At 42.5% G+C, this 17409-nt stretch overlaps 2 protein-coding genes across 4 annotated transcripts in view; one reads left to right on the forward strand and one right to left on the reverse strand.

Moving 5' to 3' along the window:
- Positions 1 to 2884, reverse strand: part of Cndp2 (Cytosolic non-specific dipeptidase 2) — a 38507-nt gene extending 35623 nt beyond the window's left edge. The window contains exon 1 of one of the 2 annotated variants that reach the window (XM_075689315.1): positions 2656 to 2884. In XM_075689315.1, the coding sequence (XP_075545430.1) occupies positions 2656 to 2746 (91 nt within the window). In that variant the 5' untranslated portion in view covers positions 2747 to 2884. The remainder of the gene's footprint in view (positions 1 to 2655) is intronic. The other variant, XM_075689316.1, reaches the window with a different exon arrangement.
- A 263-nt stretch (positions 2885 to 3147) lies between these two features.
- The window catches only part of Ku80 (X-ray repair cross-complementing protein 5 Ku80), a 29343-nt gene continuing 15081 nt past the window's right edge, over positions 3148 to 17409 (forward strand). Inside the window, exons 1-10 of one of the 2 annotated variants that reach the window (XM_075689312.1) lie at positions 3148 to 3226; positions 3954 to 4067; positions 5108 to 5288; positions 6332 to 6503; positions 6997 to 7119; positions 8029 to 8143; positions 10525 to 10776; positions 12038 to 12100; positions 12919 to 13056; positions 16627 to 16717. In XM_075689312.1, the coding sequence (XP_075545427.1) occupies positions 3212 to 3226; positions 3954 to 4067; positions 5108 to 5288; positions 6332 to 6503; positions 6997 to 7119; positions 8029 to 8143; positions 10525 to 10776; positions 12038 to 12100; positions 12919 to 13056; positions 16627 to 16717 (1264 nt within the window). In that variant the 5' untranslated portion in view covers positions 3148 to 3211. Of the gene's footprint in view, positions 3227 to 3478; positions 3647 to 3953; positions 4068 to 5107; positions 5289 to 6331; positions 6504 to 6996; positions 7120 to 8028; positions 8144 to 10524; positions 10777 to 12037; positions 12101 to 12918; positions 13057 to 16626; positions 16718 to 17409 lie in introns of those variants that run through there. The other variant, XM_075689313.1, reaches the window with a different exon arrangement.

Raw genomic sequence — 17409 nt, forward strand, 5'->3', positions numbered from 1 at the left:
GTTGTTCATGTAGAAGTACAGCTATTTGTATCAGATAAAGCATAGTGCCAGTACAGAGTAATATTGTTTTTACCAGCATCAATATGGAATTAATTTCTTAGATAATGGCAGATTCTGTATCCTTATACCTTTAGGTATGTCAATTATATTTTTAATTGCTTTATGGAAAGAAGTTACCATGTTTTACCACAGTGTATCTGACAATCTAAATGTCTTTAAACACAGGAAAGGTCTTAATTTCCCATACAAGACTCCCGTTAAGGAAATTACAGTTGTTCGCACTTGCATGTTCCTGACAACCCTCTCTCTGTTAGATGTGCCATCCCAGTGTGCTGTAAACAATTTCTTGCCCCTTGGCTCTCAATTGTAAAATGGCAAGAACAGCACCTGCTTCTAAATGTTTGAAATATGCATTTGTGAAACCTTGCTGTCATGCTACACAGGCGAGTTTTTACTTGCAGGTTCCCCCCTTGTTTCTGCTGGCTTGCGTGTCTGAGGCCCTGCTAAAAGTAGTTCGAGGGCAATGTTGTGAACGATGAAGATAGGTTGACATAGCCAGAAAGAGTCCCCGAAAATCCAATGCAGCTAGATTTTTGTGTGTATTTGTGTTGTCGGAGGGAAGAAGCTTGCTCTTTTCACCAACAAATACTTAGTGGCAAAATAACGTAGGCGTGCATGTTTGAGAATTATGCAATGGAAAAACCGGGTCTCCCAAGGTGTAGTATATGATGCGCATTCAATGCCAACCGGGGTACAAGCTAGGCTTAGAACATGTTTACTATACAATCCTGTTGCTTCAGATTTAAAATTTGATTGGCATGTCCGTTAAGATATATATGACTATCTGAAAAAAAAATTTTTTTAAGAATTAATATTTCCAATTTCTAATTTTTTTTTTCAATTTGAAGCACCTCCAAACAGTTGAAAGTGTGCTATATGCAGCAGGAGCTGTGTTACAAAGTTAATGGTATTTTAACTACTAGCAAATGCATCTGTTTGGTGTCGAAAAACCTTTTCCCTCTTAACTTTCTCAAAACAAATTTTCTAAAATTTCTTGCTACACGAATGCTGGTAACTATGAGTGAACAATTTTTAATATTCACCACCGTAGCCCAGTGGCTATGGTGTTGATCGAGTGGCTGAGCACAAAATCACAGGTTCTATCCTGGCCATGGTGGCTGTATTCCTATGACGACAGAATGCAAAGATGCTTGTATACTGTACATTGCCTGCAACCCCTGTTGGTAAAAATTAATCTGGAGCCCCCATTATGGCGTGCCTCACAATCAGATTGTAGTTCTGGCACATAAAACTACAGAATTAATTATTTTTTTCATGAAGCTTTCTATACCCTACTTACTTACACATTATAGAATAAACAATGAACTCTGATAATCTAAAACAATGTTTAATTTTATTACAGTTCAATTAGTGTCACAATCTAATACGGCAGATTTTTTTGTTTTCCAGCTACAATTTGTTTATTTGACTGTTCGCACTAAACTGTAAGCACAACATGTAACACATGTATAGCGAGCTCCTTAATTTATGTTTGTGTGTGTGTGTGTATGTGTGTGTGTGTGTGTGTGTGTGTGTGTGTGTGTGTGTGTGTGTGTGTGTGTGTGTGTGTGTGTGTGTGTGTGTGTGTGTGTGTGTGTGTGTGTGTGTGTGTGTGTGTGTGTGTGTGTGTGTGTGTGTGTGTGTGTGTGTGTGTGTGTGTGTGTGTGTGTGTGTGTGTGTGTGTGTGTGTGTGTGTGTTTGTGTGTGTGTGTGCTTCACTTGAACGCACATTAGCTTGAGCTGACACTTGAAATTCATGAGGCCTCCTGGATGTCATCCAAGTGAATTAAGTTACGTAAAACTATCCAGTACTTAATGTCACGCCGGGTGCCCATTCTGTAGCTCCTGCAGAATTTTTATGTTCGTAATAGGAGCTTCATTAAGAAAGCGGCAACCAAAGCTGTCCGTGCGCGCTTATCTCATGATGCGGTATAGTGATTCATTTACCACACGGAAACGACAACGCATGCCACGTACGCGCAGGTCGAGATTGCACGCGCCTGAGCAAACGACCGCGGTCGTTGTGAAACATGATTCCAAGCGCTAGGTGCAAGACTCACAATTGCGGCAATAAACGAGTCGGGTGCTTCGCTAAGCGCGACGCAAGTGCGCGCTCTTCAAAACGCGATCCGTTCAGATCAGCGAGATATACTGCATCTTCATGAGCTCTAATTCAACGATCTGTCATATTGTTCCGTTCGTTTAGGCAAAAGCTTCAGTTTCCGGTTTTGCGGTTCGCGGCACAATCATGTCATCAAGCTACCAAAGTACAGAAATGAGGCCACTTGTATATGCATGCTTGCACAGTTTTAATTCTGTTATAGAAATGTTATGGAAAAACTCAAACCTCAAAATAATTTACAGGCGCAGAAAACACTGGCGACAATTATATAACTGTGTAAAAAAATAAAGTACGAATTATGCCTGCGCAATATACGCGGTCGCCTGCTCTGTAGCAGACATGTCAGGCCGCGAAAGGAGTAACCGATGCGTCTTTCTGCTTGGAGAAAAGCACGAAAGGCATACGGAATATTTATCGAAACAACCATAACGTGCCTAGCAAGAACGCAGCGCAACAGTCTGCTTGGTGCTTACCAAGACGGGCAGCGAAGCGATGCCGGTTATGCTTAAAGAGCAACGAGCACAGAGTGCACTGACACCGCCCACCGCATCGCGCGCTTGCCATACCGGTTGAATGCACACGGCACGTAACGTAACCTATGGACAGACTTGCGCTCGGCAACAATCAAATAGTCAAATTATGTCGCTTAAGGCACCTGCTGGTTGCTACAGCTTTTCGCCATGCTGACCATGTCATAGAGTGTTGTGTTAAGTAATAAAGTAGCTTGTTGGTTCCGTTTGTTTCGCTTGAGCTGGAACTGGAACTGAAAGCTAGAATTTGTGGGCCTGATGAAGTACAGTGGCTGCTGCCATCTATTTTTCTCAGTGAAAGTTTGGTTGTTATCAAGTACCAGCTCAATTATTTAGTTCATTTTCCCTTTATTTAATTTTGCAACTAGAGACAAATTTTTTTTCATTTTAAATTGTCGTCTTATGACTTTTTATGTCAGAAAATATAAGCCAAAAGAAGGTTGTCATAGAAGGGCGGTTAATTTAGTCATCGCTCCATTTCTCTACATAGACTGGCGTAATGGCGGCAAATAAGGTGGGCTAGCGGAATGAGCTTGCCAATTGTTTCATTAGGCATGCTGTTGCGTTTCTGATTTTATATTAAACAGCACAGCATGGTTTTCAATTGCAATAACGTAGCTCAAATATATGACATATAGCTACTGTTATATTTTGCTTTTTGTTTTCTACCTCGTGAAAGTGACCGGCGCGCGCTCACTACGCGCTCTTGTTGACAAACACGCCATGCTTGCCTTTAAAAATGGCTGCTCAAGGCATGCACGCGGCGACAAAAAGTATGCTTCCAGCAGTTTTAGAAACGCTACACTAACAAGTCATCGGAACAAATGTGTGACTTGGCAAAGGCAGTGGGAATGGGCGCCGCAACTGAGAGAGTTGGCAGATTATGCCTTTCAGTCGCGTTAACAATGCCTGGTGATGCCTGGTGATCAGACAGGTGATTGACGTCAGAAATTGCTGTCAAAGCTTTAGTTTTTGCTGCGGTTACATTTTTGTCACGATTATAATATTGCAAGAATAATGCTGTCTAGATTGGCTGCCACGGCTATGTGAATCACGATGCAGTAGTTCTTGGCCTGTGCGATTAAAGTGCACTTCAATTGCGTCTTTCGACGGATTGTACCGTCTTTTACGCGATCGCCTCCGGCTGCCAAGGGTTGTAAATAATAATAAAAAAGTTGTGGTCGATTATCACTGTTCACTGCACAATTCCATTGATAACTGTGCTGCCTGACGTTTTCTAGGAAGCTGTCGCCATCGTCTTGGATGTTGGCCCCCACATGAACCAAGGCCCTCCTGATGGCCCGACAGACCTTCAGGAGGCTAAAACCTGCGCCGAACTTATGATACAGCGCAGGGTAAGGAAATTATCTTGCTTACCTTTTAGACAGCATGGCAGGTCCCGTTTCGTAGTTTAAATTCACTACAATTTAACTGATATTGTTAACTTGTGCTGTGAAGAAGGTTCCAAAAATGAGGTATTCCTCATCAGATCCTCTTATCGGCCAGTTGATTTGTGAAATGTGTAAAGGGTGAGGTGAAATTGGAGGAGATGACATACAGTGGCAAGATAAAATAATCGCAGTACCATCATAGTATACAGGAACCACAGTGCAGCACTTGGTGACAGTGTAAAAATTCAGTAAAAGGTCAGCCCACAAAGCTGCACTGCACCTGCCTTTTTTGCCTCAACACTCCAAAGATACTTCCCGAGAGATGCCAATATTGAAAGTAGTTTGTCTCCTCCATGGCGTCATGGCAATGAGTGAACGTAATTCGCTTGTGCATCTACGCAAATTCCATGAGTTAGACAACAGTGTATTTGCCACTGCATTATTTGGTTCTCGCCAACTACAGTGGCAGTTGCAACAAGTGCAGAGCTTAATAAATGGAAAATGATGCATCCACCCAAATGTGCCTAAGTGCTACAAAGGAAACCCATATGGATTCCTCGAAAGGAAAGCTTCACAGTTGTAGAAAAACTCTTCCTAGTCTAGGACTCGAACCCAGGACCACCACCTTTCCTCGGCAGCCACTCTACCATCTGAGCTAACCAGGCGACTCGCAGATGGCAGGCGAAGCCGAATTTATCAACAACTCGGAAGCAAAGGCAATTAAGAGTTTGAGGAGATTTCCCTGTCTCATTTTCCCTTTATTAATTACTTCCCTCCACCTTGCGGGTTTCTGCTGAAATATTACATCAAGTGCAGAGCTGTGGGTGAGCAACAAACATCATCAGGGCATGGTAAACATTGATGAGCTAGACACACTGTCTAAAAAGCTTGGTGAAGGTATAGTTGTTGTGGTAAGAGGTTCAAATCTGCATTTTCAATAGGACCAATACTGTCACAAAGAAATGATTGCGCCAAGTCACAGTCACTTTCATGTCGATGCACAGATCTTCTCGGAATCCAAGGACGAGGTTGCCGTGGTAATCTGCAGCAGCGAGCGCACAAACAACAGCCTGTCGAGCGACGACGAGTACCAGAATATTGATGTCTTGTGTGGCCTGCAGCCAGTCAGCTTTGACATGCTGGACAAGCTTGCCGAGGTTAAGGCCACGCAGCATGTGTGTGACTGTATCCTTGGCAAAAGTTTGTTCGGCTAGTTGGTGCATTTTTGAACGTTTAGACAAAATTAAGCTAAAGAAAATGCAACAGACAAGCAGCAGACAGAGTTGAAATTAGCGCTTTATCCAGTCTTTCTCTTCTGGTACATTCTATTTTCTTCTGCTTAATTTTATCTCAGGCTTGAAGGTGACATAGTGTGGTGAGAACTACGTTAAAAATTGAAATTTAATTTGCCGGCTAATTCTGCTGGCTGTGCTTCCTAAAATATGGTGCGCTTGATTTAATTGGCTCCGCAAGCTTGTGCGATGCCAGTTCTGTCGAATGCTGTATAATCTCCAGTCTCGCAGAGAGGGAGTGCCACACTTCGATGATCCAAGCTGCGTTCAGTGGCTTCTGCAGTGAGGCTGTTAGAGGAATTTTGTCATCTTAGTCTTGCTTCAGCTGCATCACGATCACGTGAGAATGGTTAAAAAAAAGAAAGAAAAGCTTGCGGCCCAAGTGAGCCATATAGCACACGCCCAAAATCACAAAGTTTAGTAGCGCAACATGTCGGATTTGCCAACAATTGGGGCTGCAAAATTACAGTTTTACAGTATATGGGCAGGTTTATAAAGCTTACGCATAATCATTTGGAGCATGAAAAAAAAAACCCTGCTGATATCGTGGAAGAAAAGGGAATAACATGGCAAGCACTGCCACCATTAGTGATGTGTACCCTGAATTTTTCTTACGTTGCATTTACCTTCTCATTAAAAATGCCAATGGTTAGCCTTGCGAAGAATTTTAGCTCATTAGCACCCAGAATGCATGCATGGTAATAGCTGTAACATCTATTTTGGGAGGCTTGGGTACTTACCAGTACATACTTACCACTCAGTTGAAGTATGCAAGTCAGTAAGAAGCAACTATTGTATGCAGTGATTAGAAGGCTGCTGTTGTCACTTTAATGAAGAAGTATTGCATAGTCACAGGCTGGCACATTATGTTCATTTGCAAAGGGTGTGTCCTGACATCAATTTGACTGTAGTTTCCTTGACTTCACGTGTCCCAAGTTGTTGATGCCATCGTAGTCGCTCTCGATGTAATTGTGGACAAGACAAAGAACCTCAAGTTCAGCAGCCGGCGAGTGGTGCTTTTGTCGAACCTCGGTGGGACCTTCAATGACAGCCAGCAAAATATCATTGCTGAAGGAATGAAGAACTCTGATTTGTCTCTGACCATCGTGTAAGTCAGCTGTTATGAGCGTTTTGTGTACATAGCTGAATTGAAAGTTTGAGTGCTGAGTTTATTTTATTCTCATGCCCGTATGTTATAGGACGTCTGCATTAAGGAACCAAGCACTTCTTACATTGTTATCAGGGTACAATGTTGCAGGCCAAGGCATGATGCAATATTTTGTGTTGTCATCAAACCATTTGGTGCAGGCAATGGTTCATTAGCCTGTGCCTTGGTTACTGACTACGACAAAGTTAGCAGTAAAATGACAAGCATTTTTCTTCTAGCATAGGTACTTTCTTACCGGTAGCATTTTTTCTGCTGGTTGTTTGTTAGTTCTACTGGCTGTTTATTGTAATTGAAACTAGTTGACTGAAGTACCAAGGGGATATATGACTGTTGTAAATAACAGCACAAAAAAAATCTGTTGACATATGAATACCATTAGTTTTGCTACTAGATGCTCGCGGTAACTGTATTGTTCTCACCATTCACTTTTCAGCTGCCCATTTGATGTTCAGAATGTTGGAGATGATTTGGAGAAGTTGTCTGCAAGCCAGCAGAAAGCAGTTAAATATGTTGGCAAAATCCTGGAAGCAGTCAACGGCGACTCGTACACATTTAGGTATGCCTTAAGAAGTCTGTCTTATAGAGATTGAGGGCTACTGCCTTGTGCTGGAACACAGCACAAAACAACCTCGAAAACTAATACCACAGCCAGTCACCTACCTTAAATGTCTAGCAAGGGCTTCCCAATCATCCCTGTTCACTTCTCCTGTCACTGCCATGGCTGCTCCAACTGAACTAGGCAAAGGAAAGTGCACTATGGTGAGATGAGAGTAGTGGTGATCTGAAACCTTTATGTAAACAAAATATAAATCTTAGCCAAAAAAAAAAAGTTCGCTTTGGGAAGTCAACTTCTCGAAATTTCACAGAAAAATGTCTGACGATTACAATACTTCCTAATGTGAAATTTGAGCGCAACTTTATATGTGTTTTCATTTCACGATATACTGAGGCAGAGAATTTGAGACCGAACTCATCACATTGACTGGCAATGGGCCAGTGCTGTCAGCACTTTTGCAGAGGGAGGGGTAGTATGAGAGCACTGGCATGATGAGTGCCATCGGAGCCAGCTGTGGAAGACGATAACGAAAGTGCAACTACATGTCGAGGCAAAGAATTTCATACCGAAATCACCGCACCGACTGGCTCTATGAGGTCAGTGCCCTCATAGAGGGAGGGGCAGTATGGCAACGCTAGCATGATGAGCGGCATTGGAGCCAGCTGTAGAAGAAGATGGAACACGCGAGCAGTGGCATGCACACATTCACGCGGTTATGCCAATGCCGACGCTCAACCCAGAAATGGGTGCCTATATAAAGCTACTTACAAGCCGTGTCCACAGTGGACATGCAGTTAAATAGTGTTACTTGCATGGTATCTTATAGATAAGTGTTAGGTTACTGATCTGAATTGCTGACTTGAAAAGTTGTTTTTCTATCCGCTTTACCTTTTCTTTTCTGGATCCTAGCCAGGCTATGCCAGCCCTCATGTCATATGAGAAAAAGCGCACACGCCCTACACCTTGGAATGCCAACCTTGAGATCGGGCCTGACATCTCCATACCAATCTCGTCGTACATCAAGGTAAACCAGCACATATGGTGCATGCGCCCTAACTTTGATTAAAGGTGTGCAAGCAAGGGATGTTTCTGGAGCCCAAGTTTTGAAAAGGGGACTTTGTGAGGGTGGTCAGTTAATTGTTGCACTACATCTGCACTGCCTGATAATGAAGACTCGATGGTAACCGCCAAAAATTCTGAATAATTTTAGAGTCCAAAGTATCGGATTTGTCAAAAAACTTTATTTCGCAAGTGTGCCAAAAAAAAAAAAGCTTGTCAATGGTTACTTTTGCGAAACATTTCAGCCCATTAGCACCCAGAATGCATGTATTGTAAAAGCTGTACCATCTATTTTGGAAGGCTTGGGTGAGTGCATCAACCAAGCACACATACATTGCCTATGGCCTGGTCAGTCCATATTCTCACCACTGTCATGCTGTCGTTGCAGGTAGACAAAAGTACAGTCAATGCATACAATGAAATCTCCATCCCATGATAACATAATAGAAGTCGACAGTGCTGCGATAGCCAAATGATAATGGGTTTCCTTGCAACAGTCATTGTTAGTAACTTTCCTCACTTAATCGCCACCCTCATCTGCACAGACATAGATGCTGGAGGTGGCACCCTCATTGTTTGTTGAGTGAAACACAGCTAAGAAGTTGAGAATGTTTTGTTGCCTACAGCATCTAACAACAATAATTGTGTGCTTTAGTCAAAATGAACGAAAATGTGTTGTTAGTGAGAAATCGCAAAACAAAATCACAAAATTTCATAACTGATGTGGTGGAGCCACCATTGGGGATGATACCAGTGTGCTAGTACCGAAGCAGAGTTGACTGACAGGTAGTCAGTTGAAGCATCAGTGGCATTGCTTTGTCTCAACACAGCTTCCAGCCCAATAAGGATTACAAAATGGAAGGTGAAGCTGCAAAGGCATGGCTGAGGCAACATTTAGTTGCTGATAGCCTTTTTCGTTCAAGAAACGTTCATAAACTTGTTCAGGAAGGTTAGTGGCGCAGTGCCTTGTACTATTAGGCATATCCTGCACATTTCTTAGAAGTGGTTCCAGGGTCCCTTTAAAAATAAACCAAGGATTAAAAGAGCACTCATTTCACTTCAAGAGGCATGGCAATTTTCCTTTAAGGAAAACTACTGTGCAAATCAACTGAAATTTGAGGAATCAGCTGCTTTGTCTACTTGTTTGTAGACGAAGCAGGTTTTTTGTCTGGGCTAGCATTCACAATTCCTGTCTTTAGGAATGTTTAAGGAAGCAACTTGTACACCACTCTGTCAAATAATAGTGCACTTGTAGTGATTAGTTATTGTTGCTTTGCATTTTAAGAATAGTAAAATAAGAGTACTTGTAGAGTCTAAAGAAAACCATCCCTAAAACTAAGGTATGGAATCCCTGTGCAAAATGAGTCTTCTTTTGTTTGTGAATAATTTTCATTTTGCTGCTGTTTTTATAATAGACTAAGTTCTATTTTTCCTTCATGCTAAAGTCTGAACAATGCACTTTACTTCAGGGCTCATCTCACCTAGATTTACTATATATTGGGGAGCAGAGCTGTGCATCTGATTGAACACGCCGCTCGCACCCCTACTAGCCAAATTTGGTCACATACGTGAAAAGCAGCAGCCTTTTGAGGGAAAGCCAACTTCACAGCGGCACTGCCGCCTGCCACACTACTGCCTTTGTGTGCCTGTGCCTAAGGGGCCACTGCCACGCCAGTGTTGGATGTGTCATGTTGGCGTGCTGTTTAGTGCAATTTGGATGGACATTCGCTTTGCTGCCCCAAGGCAAAGCATCGAGATTACTGTACGGTGCTTCTCAGTTCTATACGATGCTTCTCAGAATTTTGTGATTGGGTATTTTGTCTAATTGCATTACTAGTTTTACTGGTGAAAGTGAAGAACAAGGCAGCACCATATCTGTGACTGTTGAACTTGAGTGTTTGACAACCTTGTTAACAAGCAGCTTTTTCTCCCACCAGCTGTGTCATGTATTTTCAAAACACAAAATAAACTGTCTCTCTTGTCCAACATGTGCCCAGAAAAACAAGTGACACTTGAAGCAAAATGATTGTCACACGTCGAAATCGGTACTGAGGGTGGAGTGTGGTTGGCTCTTCAATATGACTCGTTATTTATTCCAGCATAGCAGTACACTCCATAATACACAAACCTATTTGCATCACGCACGAAATCTGATCATATAGAGTAAGTATATATCTCACTAGCAATATTTCTAGGCAGTAATATTCTTACGGGGAGAGAAGATGCTTGACAATATATTTACAAGATATATACAATGGGCAGAGTACAGGCATACAAGGTGGAGCCCGTGCGCGCAACTATCAATGATTGTCGTCTTCGTCAGTCCTCATCATTTGTCATGCACAGGTAGTGGAGGTCAAGCCCAAGCCGTGGAAACAGTGCACTGCCAGGCGCACTGCAGTTCCTGTGCGCTGTGACACTGTCTACTACCGCAATGATGAAAAAGAAACGGAAGTGGAGAGAGATGGCACCATACAAGCATACCGGTATGGCTCCACTCTGGTACCTTTCACTGACGAAAACCGGGAGGCCATGGAGGGAAGCAAGGCAAGCTCTGGGCGGGGCCTCCAGGTACTCGGATTCACCGATGAAGTCAATGTGAGTTTTTTTTTTTTTTAATCAAGGGCGTAGCAAGCACAGCAATCATGTGCCCACACCTTCTCCCCATCCTCTTAAAACATTTGTAAATACAAATATTTCTCTAGTGGATTTCGAATATCTGAAACTGCCAACTGTGTGCTATGAAACATAATACTAGAGCAAAAGTAAGAGAAATTTCATCCCAACTACCATAGTAGACGTAAAACACGAGAAGCTGCATTATGGAACTTGCTATATGTTGCTCAGGGAGCCAGACATTTCCGGTTAAACTGATATCATTTACACTCACCGAAGAGTCCCGAGTGTTATGAGGATCTCAAATATGCTCTTGGGACAAAGGAACGACAACACAGTAGTGCAAACAATCACAAGGGCATTTATTGCACCTTTCATACACTCATGCCTGCTAGCCAAATTGCTATCAGCAGAACATTCCACTGGTCACGCTACAAATCTAGGAAGTCCAACTCACCGCGACTAAATGTCGAGTGAATATGTTTGCCCCAAGCTGGAAATTAATGCCTGTTTGTCCGCGTGTACAGTCATGCAAACGGTGGCACATTCGAATGAGGTCTTGTGCGACAGTCTCGCAGAAGCATGGATCAGTGCATGTGCGGAATGTCTGCGGCGCTTACCAATCCCGAGCCAAAGAGAAACAGCCTTCTCCCTTTTGTACTTAAGTAATCCTGCCATTAGGTGGTGTTAGCAGCGATACTCGCGCCATCTCTCGTGTTACTCTGCAGCCACACCGACCGCCGCCACAAAGCCACGCGATGAAGCCGGATTACAGGAGACGGGAGTCATGCGGGGGGAAAACAACATCAGGGGACGCTTGAGAGTCACGCATCCCCACAGTGTGCAAACAAACTGCTCACTACTTTGTTCCTAATGCTTCCTTTGTGTTTTTAGTTAACAGTGCTTCATAATGTGCAACGTAATGACAAACTTGCTTAGGTTGTGGATATACTAGTATGTGAAGATCGATTCATGAAACCGCTTCTCATTATTAAAGAAATTATTAAATACTTTATTTGATTCTTTTCTGGTACTATTTGATTTGTATTCAGTTTGGTCTCAAAAATGGTTATTCGTATACTTATAGCAAAAAATAACCTTGTTTCTGCTGCACTGTTTCTGAGTGTTTGCTGAAACACCAGGCTTACAATGTAGTTAAGAGTTGTGCGAGTTATATTATGTGAGTAAGAAGGCAATGTTGAATAGGTATGATGTGACAACTTGTTCACTTTTCTGTTAACAGATCAAGAGACACTACTACATGGGTGACAAGACTTCTTATGTGGTTGCCAGAAAAGGAGATGAGGTGTGTTATACTTTTGCTAATCATTCTTAATGAGGCAATACATTATGCATGGTATCAGAAAATTCTGAAGTTTAATAATCTCTAGAAGATATTGTAGGAAAATGCTAGCAAAGAAACTTCTTGCACGGAATTACCTAGGCATTAAGTAATGCATATTTAAGCACTGGTATGTTTAGGACACAAGGGGTCAGAATGTCTGGAAAGTTTGGCACTCAATTCTTAGTGATTCCAGTTCCAAAAAGTGTAAGTTGAAATTCAGTTGGTCTAGGCATGCCCTTGATTGAAATAATATAAGCTTGCTCTCGATAATCTGCAAAAATTGCTTTGATTCTTAACCATGGAGTTAAGAAAATGTTTTTTTTTCTAAATATTTGCATAACAGTAATTGTTAAATAAGTAATTATACTCATTATATACTAATTGTTTGGCACAACAGCCATTCATTGTAGCATGGGGCTTGGTGTGGCATATAGCACAGTAGGCACACAATCATTCAGACTTAAATATGTTGTATAGTCAATTATTTAAACCAAATTTTAAAACACTGGTTCCTTAAATTTTTTCAGTATGTTGAAGCTGCTTGTGCACTCTACTACGCACTGAACACAGCCTTGTTTGTGGCCAAGAGTGGCTAAACATAAGACTGTGGGACTTCGAACTATCATGCCATATGATAAGTTGTGCCGGCTAAAAAAAGGAGACTTCAAATAAAAAAGTGTTTAAGACTATTTTTATTGCCTTGCATGTCACTAATGTTTGAGCCACCTGCACTGTTTATTTTGCATATTCGCATAGACAGTAGGTGTTTAAATGTGCAGTCTGCTGGTGCTGCCCTATCTGCACTGATCCAAGCCCTCAAGAAGTCCAAGATGGTGGCTATCGTCCGGTACGCCTTCTCCGACAAGAGTGCACCTCGAATGGGCTTTTTAAGCCCACGGATCAAGGAACGCTATGAGGTGGGAGAGCTTGTACTCTGCTCTTTGGGAAATCATGTACACTAATCACCAACAAGCCATATAAACTTGGCAGTAAATTGACAAAAAATCTGAGTAATCAAATTTCAAAAAAGCAGATTCACCAAAAAAAGCAAATGCTTTCATTCTGTGAGTGACTGGGAAACGTCACCAATGCATTGCTGTACACACCTATGCTTTTTCATGACAAGTTGGCCAGTATTTTGGATGTCAAGATGAAAGTACCCTTTGTGCCTGCATTAAATTTGCATTCAGTGGCTGTGTTGTTGGCAGCACGTCTTCATTCTAGTTTGCATGCTCCTGCTTGAGCACTTTGCCACCAATCTCCTTGTTGACTGAGCAACAAAACTTTATCACTGCAAAGAATACTTGAAGTTTGACACAAGAGTGTCTCACACTATAAGCAAAAATAACTGGACACATGCAGCAAACAATAAACAAAAACAAAAACAACTTTGTGCATTACCTGAGCAAGTTTGGCAGCTTGGCTTGGCTTATTGTATACAGTGAACTCTCATTAATATGAACCCAGTAAAGCTGAATTCTCACATTTAACAACCATGGGAACGTTTGTTTGGTTTTCCATAGACTCAGTGCAAAAAAAATCTGCTTAATACGAACCGCCTCAGACATGCTCTTTGGTTAAGACTAACATTCAGAGCTACTGCCACCACTACCGATCCTGGAGGCTAGGGTGCCTCAATGGGCCGCGCCCGGAGGCGCACACATTGGCACACATCGCCCGTGGACAGAGGCGAAAACAGGAGGCGGAGGAAACAAAAAGCGACAGTGACGTTTCACTTTGTGAACGCAGGTTACTTGCAATTGTAAGAGTGCTGTGGCGCACGCGAAGCTATGGGGCCTTCGGTGTGCCTAGACTGTCTGCATTGCAGATCGATTTTAAGACGGAGCTCATGCGGCCGCGCCATACGCAGCAGCTACCAGAGTAGAACGCCCCCTTGTAAACATTCGCTTACTAATTACATTAACAAGCACTATGTCAGCACACACAGGCAGACATAAACACACCACACTCGACGACCATGTATGCTCGCTGTCAAAACGCTAGCGTGAGGATTCGCAGCAGCAGCAGCGAGTGACATGACCTTTGCGCTGTCTATTGCTTCAATACAAACTAAGCGGCGAGAACACAGCGTGTGCAAAACTATGAGCCATTGGCCCCCCTAGACTGTGCCCCGAAAGCAGATCGTGTTCAAGATATAGCCCATGCAACTTCGTGCCACCGTAGTACAACGCCCCCTCCCTCCCCTTCCCGGTGCCATGCGTACGCGACTGAAGATTGCGCTCCCCCTCCTCCTCTGAACACACGAGATTGAGCCACCATCGTCGGCTCACTGTTGCATGCTTTCTCTCGCACACACAGCATACGGCGCGCGAGGACGGAGTTATCACTAGACGAGCCCAGTATGTCCGTATCGCAAAGGAAACCTGTAGTAACTGCCAGAGGAGGTCAACCCAGTGTGCCTCTGCCTACGTTCCTCCTCCGCAACGCCTCACCTCGTTTCTCCTTCCCTACTCCGCTCTACGTCACCTAGACTTTCCTCTAGGTTGCGTTGCTTTGCTGCATGCTCAGCACGCTCATTCATGCTTTCACTAGCTTGGAGCCTGCACCAATGACCTATGAGGCGGCAGATGCCTGCTTTAACTCCCTAGTGAGCTTTTTCCAGCAGCACGAAGGCACAGAAGGATCTTTAAGGTCATTAGGTGAGCTGACATCGTTTGTGGTTGCTTGCCGATTTGCACAAAAGTGCCAAACATTCATCACGGACTGTATGAAACCAAGGAAGAGTACCACTGGAAAACAGTTTTCTATCAAGTTCAGTAAATAAATGCTTTTTATGTCATTTTCCCCCATTTTAAGTCTACTTCATTTACCGTTTTGAAGTAAGATATTTGGATGCATCTGGTCATATTGCCAATTATTCTTCTGATAAGACGAATAAATTTTCATGGTCCCTTCGAGTTTGTCTTAAAGGGAGTCTACTGTAGTTTGTTTTTGTTTGCAGCTAGCAGTCACTTACTCTTGGATTGGAAAGGTCAAAACATACAATCCAGCATCTGGCAGATCATCCTTTCTCTACTCTCTACTCTGTTTCAATAAGGAGCTGGAAACATATAGGAACAAAAATGGTAATTCCTGCTCACCACAGCTGCTGAATTTGCAAACCAATTTGCAAGAAGAATAGGAAAAATCATGCTGCACACTGCAAGGCACCAGAAATTTCTGTCATCGTTCCAAATTGCATCTCAGAGATGAGTCGTGGTGCCACTATAATGTTTGAATAATCAAACATGTCCATATTTTTGCTGTTCAGAAAATCATTTGTTGACTGCGTGCTATTGTAGAAGTTATATTTCTTATTCATTTTGTATGGTTGGCAGGGCTGAGTTCTTCTCAAGAATTTTATTTTTGCTTGTTCTTCAAGGATTCTGTATTGCCAGTGTTATGGTGTGCACTGCCGTGATTGCATTAGATATATTACAGATGCTGCTAGCTAGAGCAGTGCACAATAAATGTTGAAAGAGCACACTGAAATATGGAGTGCAAGAGAGTGCACCAAGGGATCTTCGTGTTTAATCCGAACTGACCCTTACATTGACAATATAGTACTGCCATATGTTCAAGTATTCAGATCGTTACTGTTCACGGGACGTGGTAATTGTCATAGAGTGCTCACACGTCCGCTAGATGGGCAGCCCATCCCGACACTTGACAGGGGTGTTAGCATTCAAAATTCATCACTGGAGTGCAATTGCCCTCTTTTTGCAGTCTGTTAAATTTATAAGTTCAGCCTTGGTGGAGCCATGAAGTTGATTCAAATTATTCATCTGTTCAAGTTAAAGGAAACATTTAACAAAAATGGGCACCTTTCAAGATTTCTGGAGAGGACTGAATTACAAGATGGGTTTAATTATCTGATGTTGAATTAACTGAAATTGGCTGTACGTCTGAATGCATGCTGGCACATATGAACTTTAAGGCTAGTCAGTAGATCACCAGTTTTTGCTGCATATTATGCATCTTCAGCATTTTATTAGATGGTATTATTTGGAAAGATGACGGCAGAAAGAGTCTCAACGAGTCTCCAGAAAAGAAGAGGCTGTTTGCACATGTGCAGTGTCAGTGATAAGTCTTTAGCTTGGGGTTCTGCTTCCAAACTTGCCCGCTTTCCTAGAACAGAGCAAAACTGTTGAGTCTTCTTGCTTAGTTCAAGGCCATGTCAATACTGCTTGCCGAATGCTTTTCCTTTATTTTTTCTTTCTACTTCACGTTTCACCTAACACCGTGCCCTCCTTTCTTTGTCATCACTATTTGGTGTCCAAGCGTGTATTTTTTCTTTGCTTCGGGCAGACTCTCATGACAGCGACTTATTTAGATCCATAGCCAAATTGGTCTTCTATTAGCATCAGGCTTTCATGTTTGAGGTTGTTGCCTTTTGTGGCTTTGTTGCACAGGTAGCTGTCGCTAATCCTAACCAGAAGGGCTGGTGCAGTACCTGTGTTGTCTTAATAATTTCATTCGCTTCGCAGTGCCTCGTGTTCATTCAATTGCCTTACATGGAAGACTTGCGAAGATTCACGTTTCTGCCCCTGGACACCAACAAAGACAATATTCCAACTGGTAAGCAATTTTTGTCTATACTGATCATGGCCTTCTTGACAAGCAGCACTTTTTGTTGCTGTTTTCATTCAAATGTGCTGCTTTTCATTATGATGAAGAGCAGGTTAACATTAACCCTTTAAGGGGGGAATTATGAATGGCACAAAAAAAAATAGATCCAGGTTTACCTGTTAGTTTGTTTAGCATGTTCATCAAATGATCTCCACAGTTTTTTTTTTTTTTTTCAGAAGATTAATCTTGTCAGGGGGGAGATATTAGTTATGTGTTTGAGTGTCACGCCAGATTTCTCAGACCGTGTGACACCGCGAAACAAGTCCAGCTATCAGTCAGCCTGTGCGTTGCTGCATGCCAACAGCATATGCTTACGCGAGCATGCATATGAGACTGCCACAACAGGCTGGAAATGAAAAACATGGTAGGGTTAACAACTAAAAGCAAAATGATTTAAAATAACCTAGTGAGTGCTGTGTAACACAGCATGTTCATTTTGAAGGATTAAAACTTACTGAACTGAAATAAACAACTGTTTCTAATAATTTCTGGAAAAAGACACCAAATTATTTTTGGTCGCTAACGCAGCCACGGCAAAAGGTCAAGCTAGGCTCCACAACATTGCATGCAATGTATGAAATATAGTACAGCTGTCATGGGGATGCTCGACTGTGATGCGTCCCCTGATAGTTTCCCCTCCT

The sequence above is a fragment of the Dermacentor variabilis genome, chromosome 4, assembly GCF_050947875.1.
Source record: "Dermacentor variabilis isolate Ectoservices chromosome 4, ASM5094787v1, whole genome shotgun sequence".
In the NCBI taxonomy this organism is placed as follows: Eukaryota; Metazoa; Arthropoda; class Arachnida; order Ixodida; family Ixodidae; genus Dermacentor; species Dermacentor variabilis.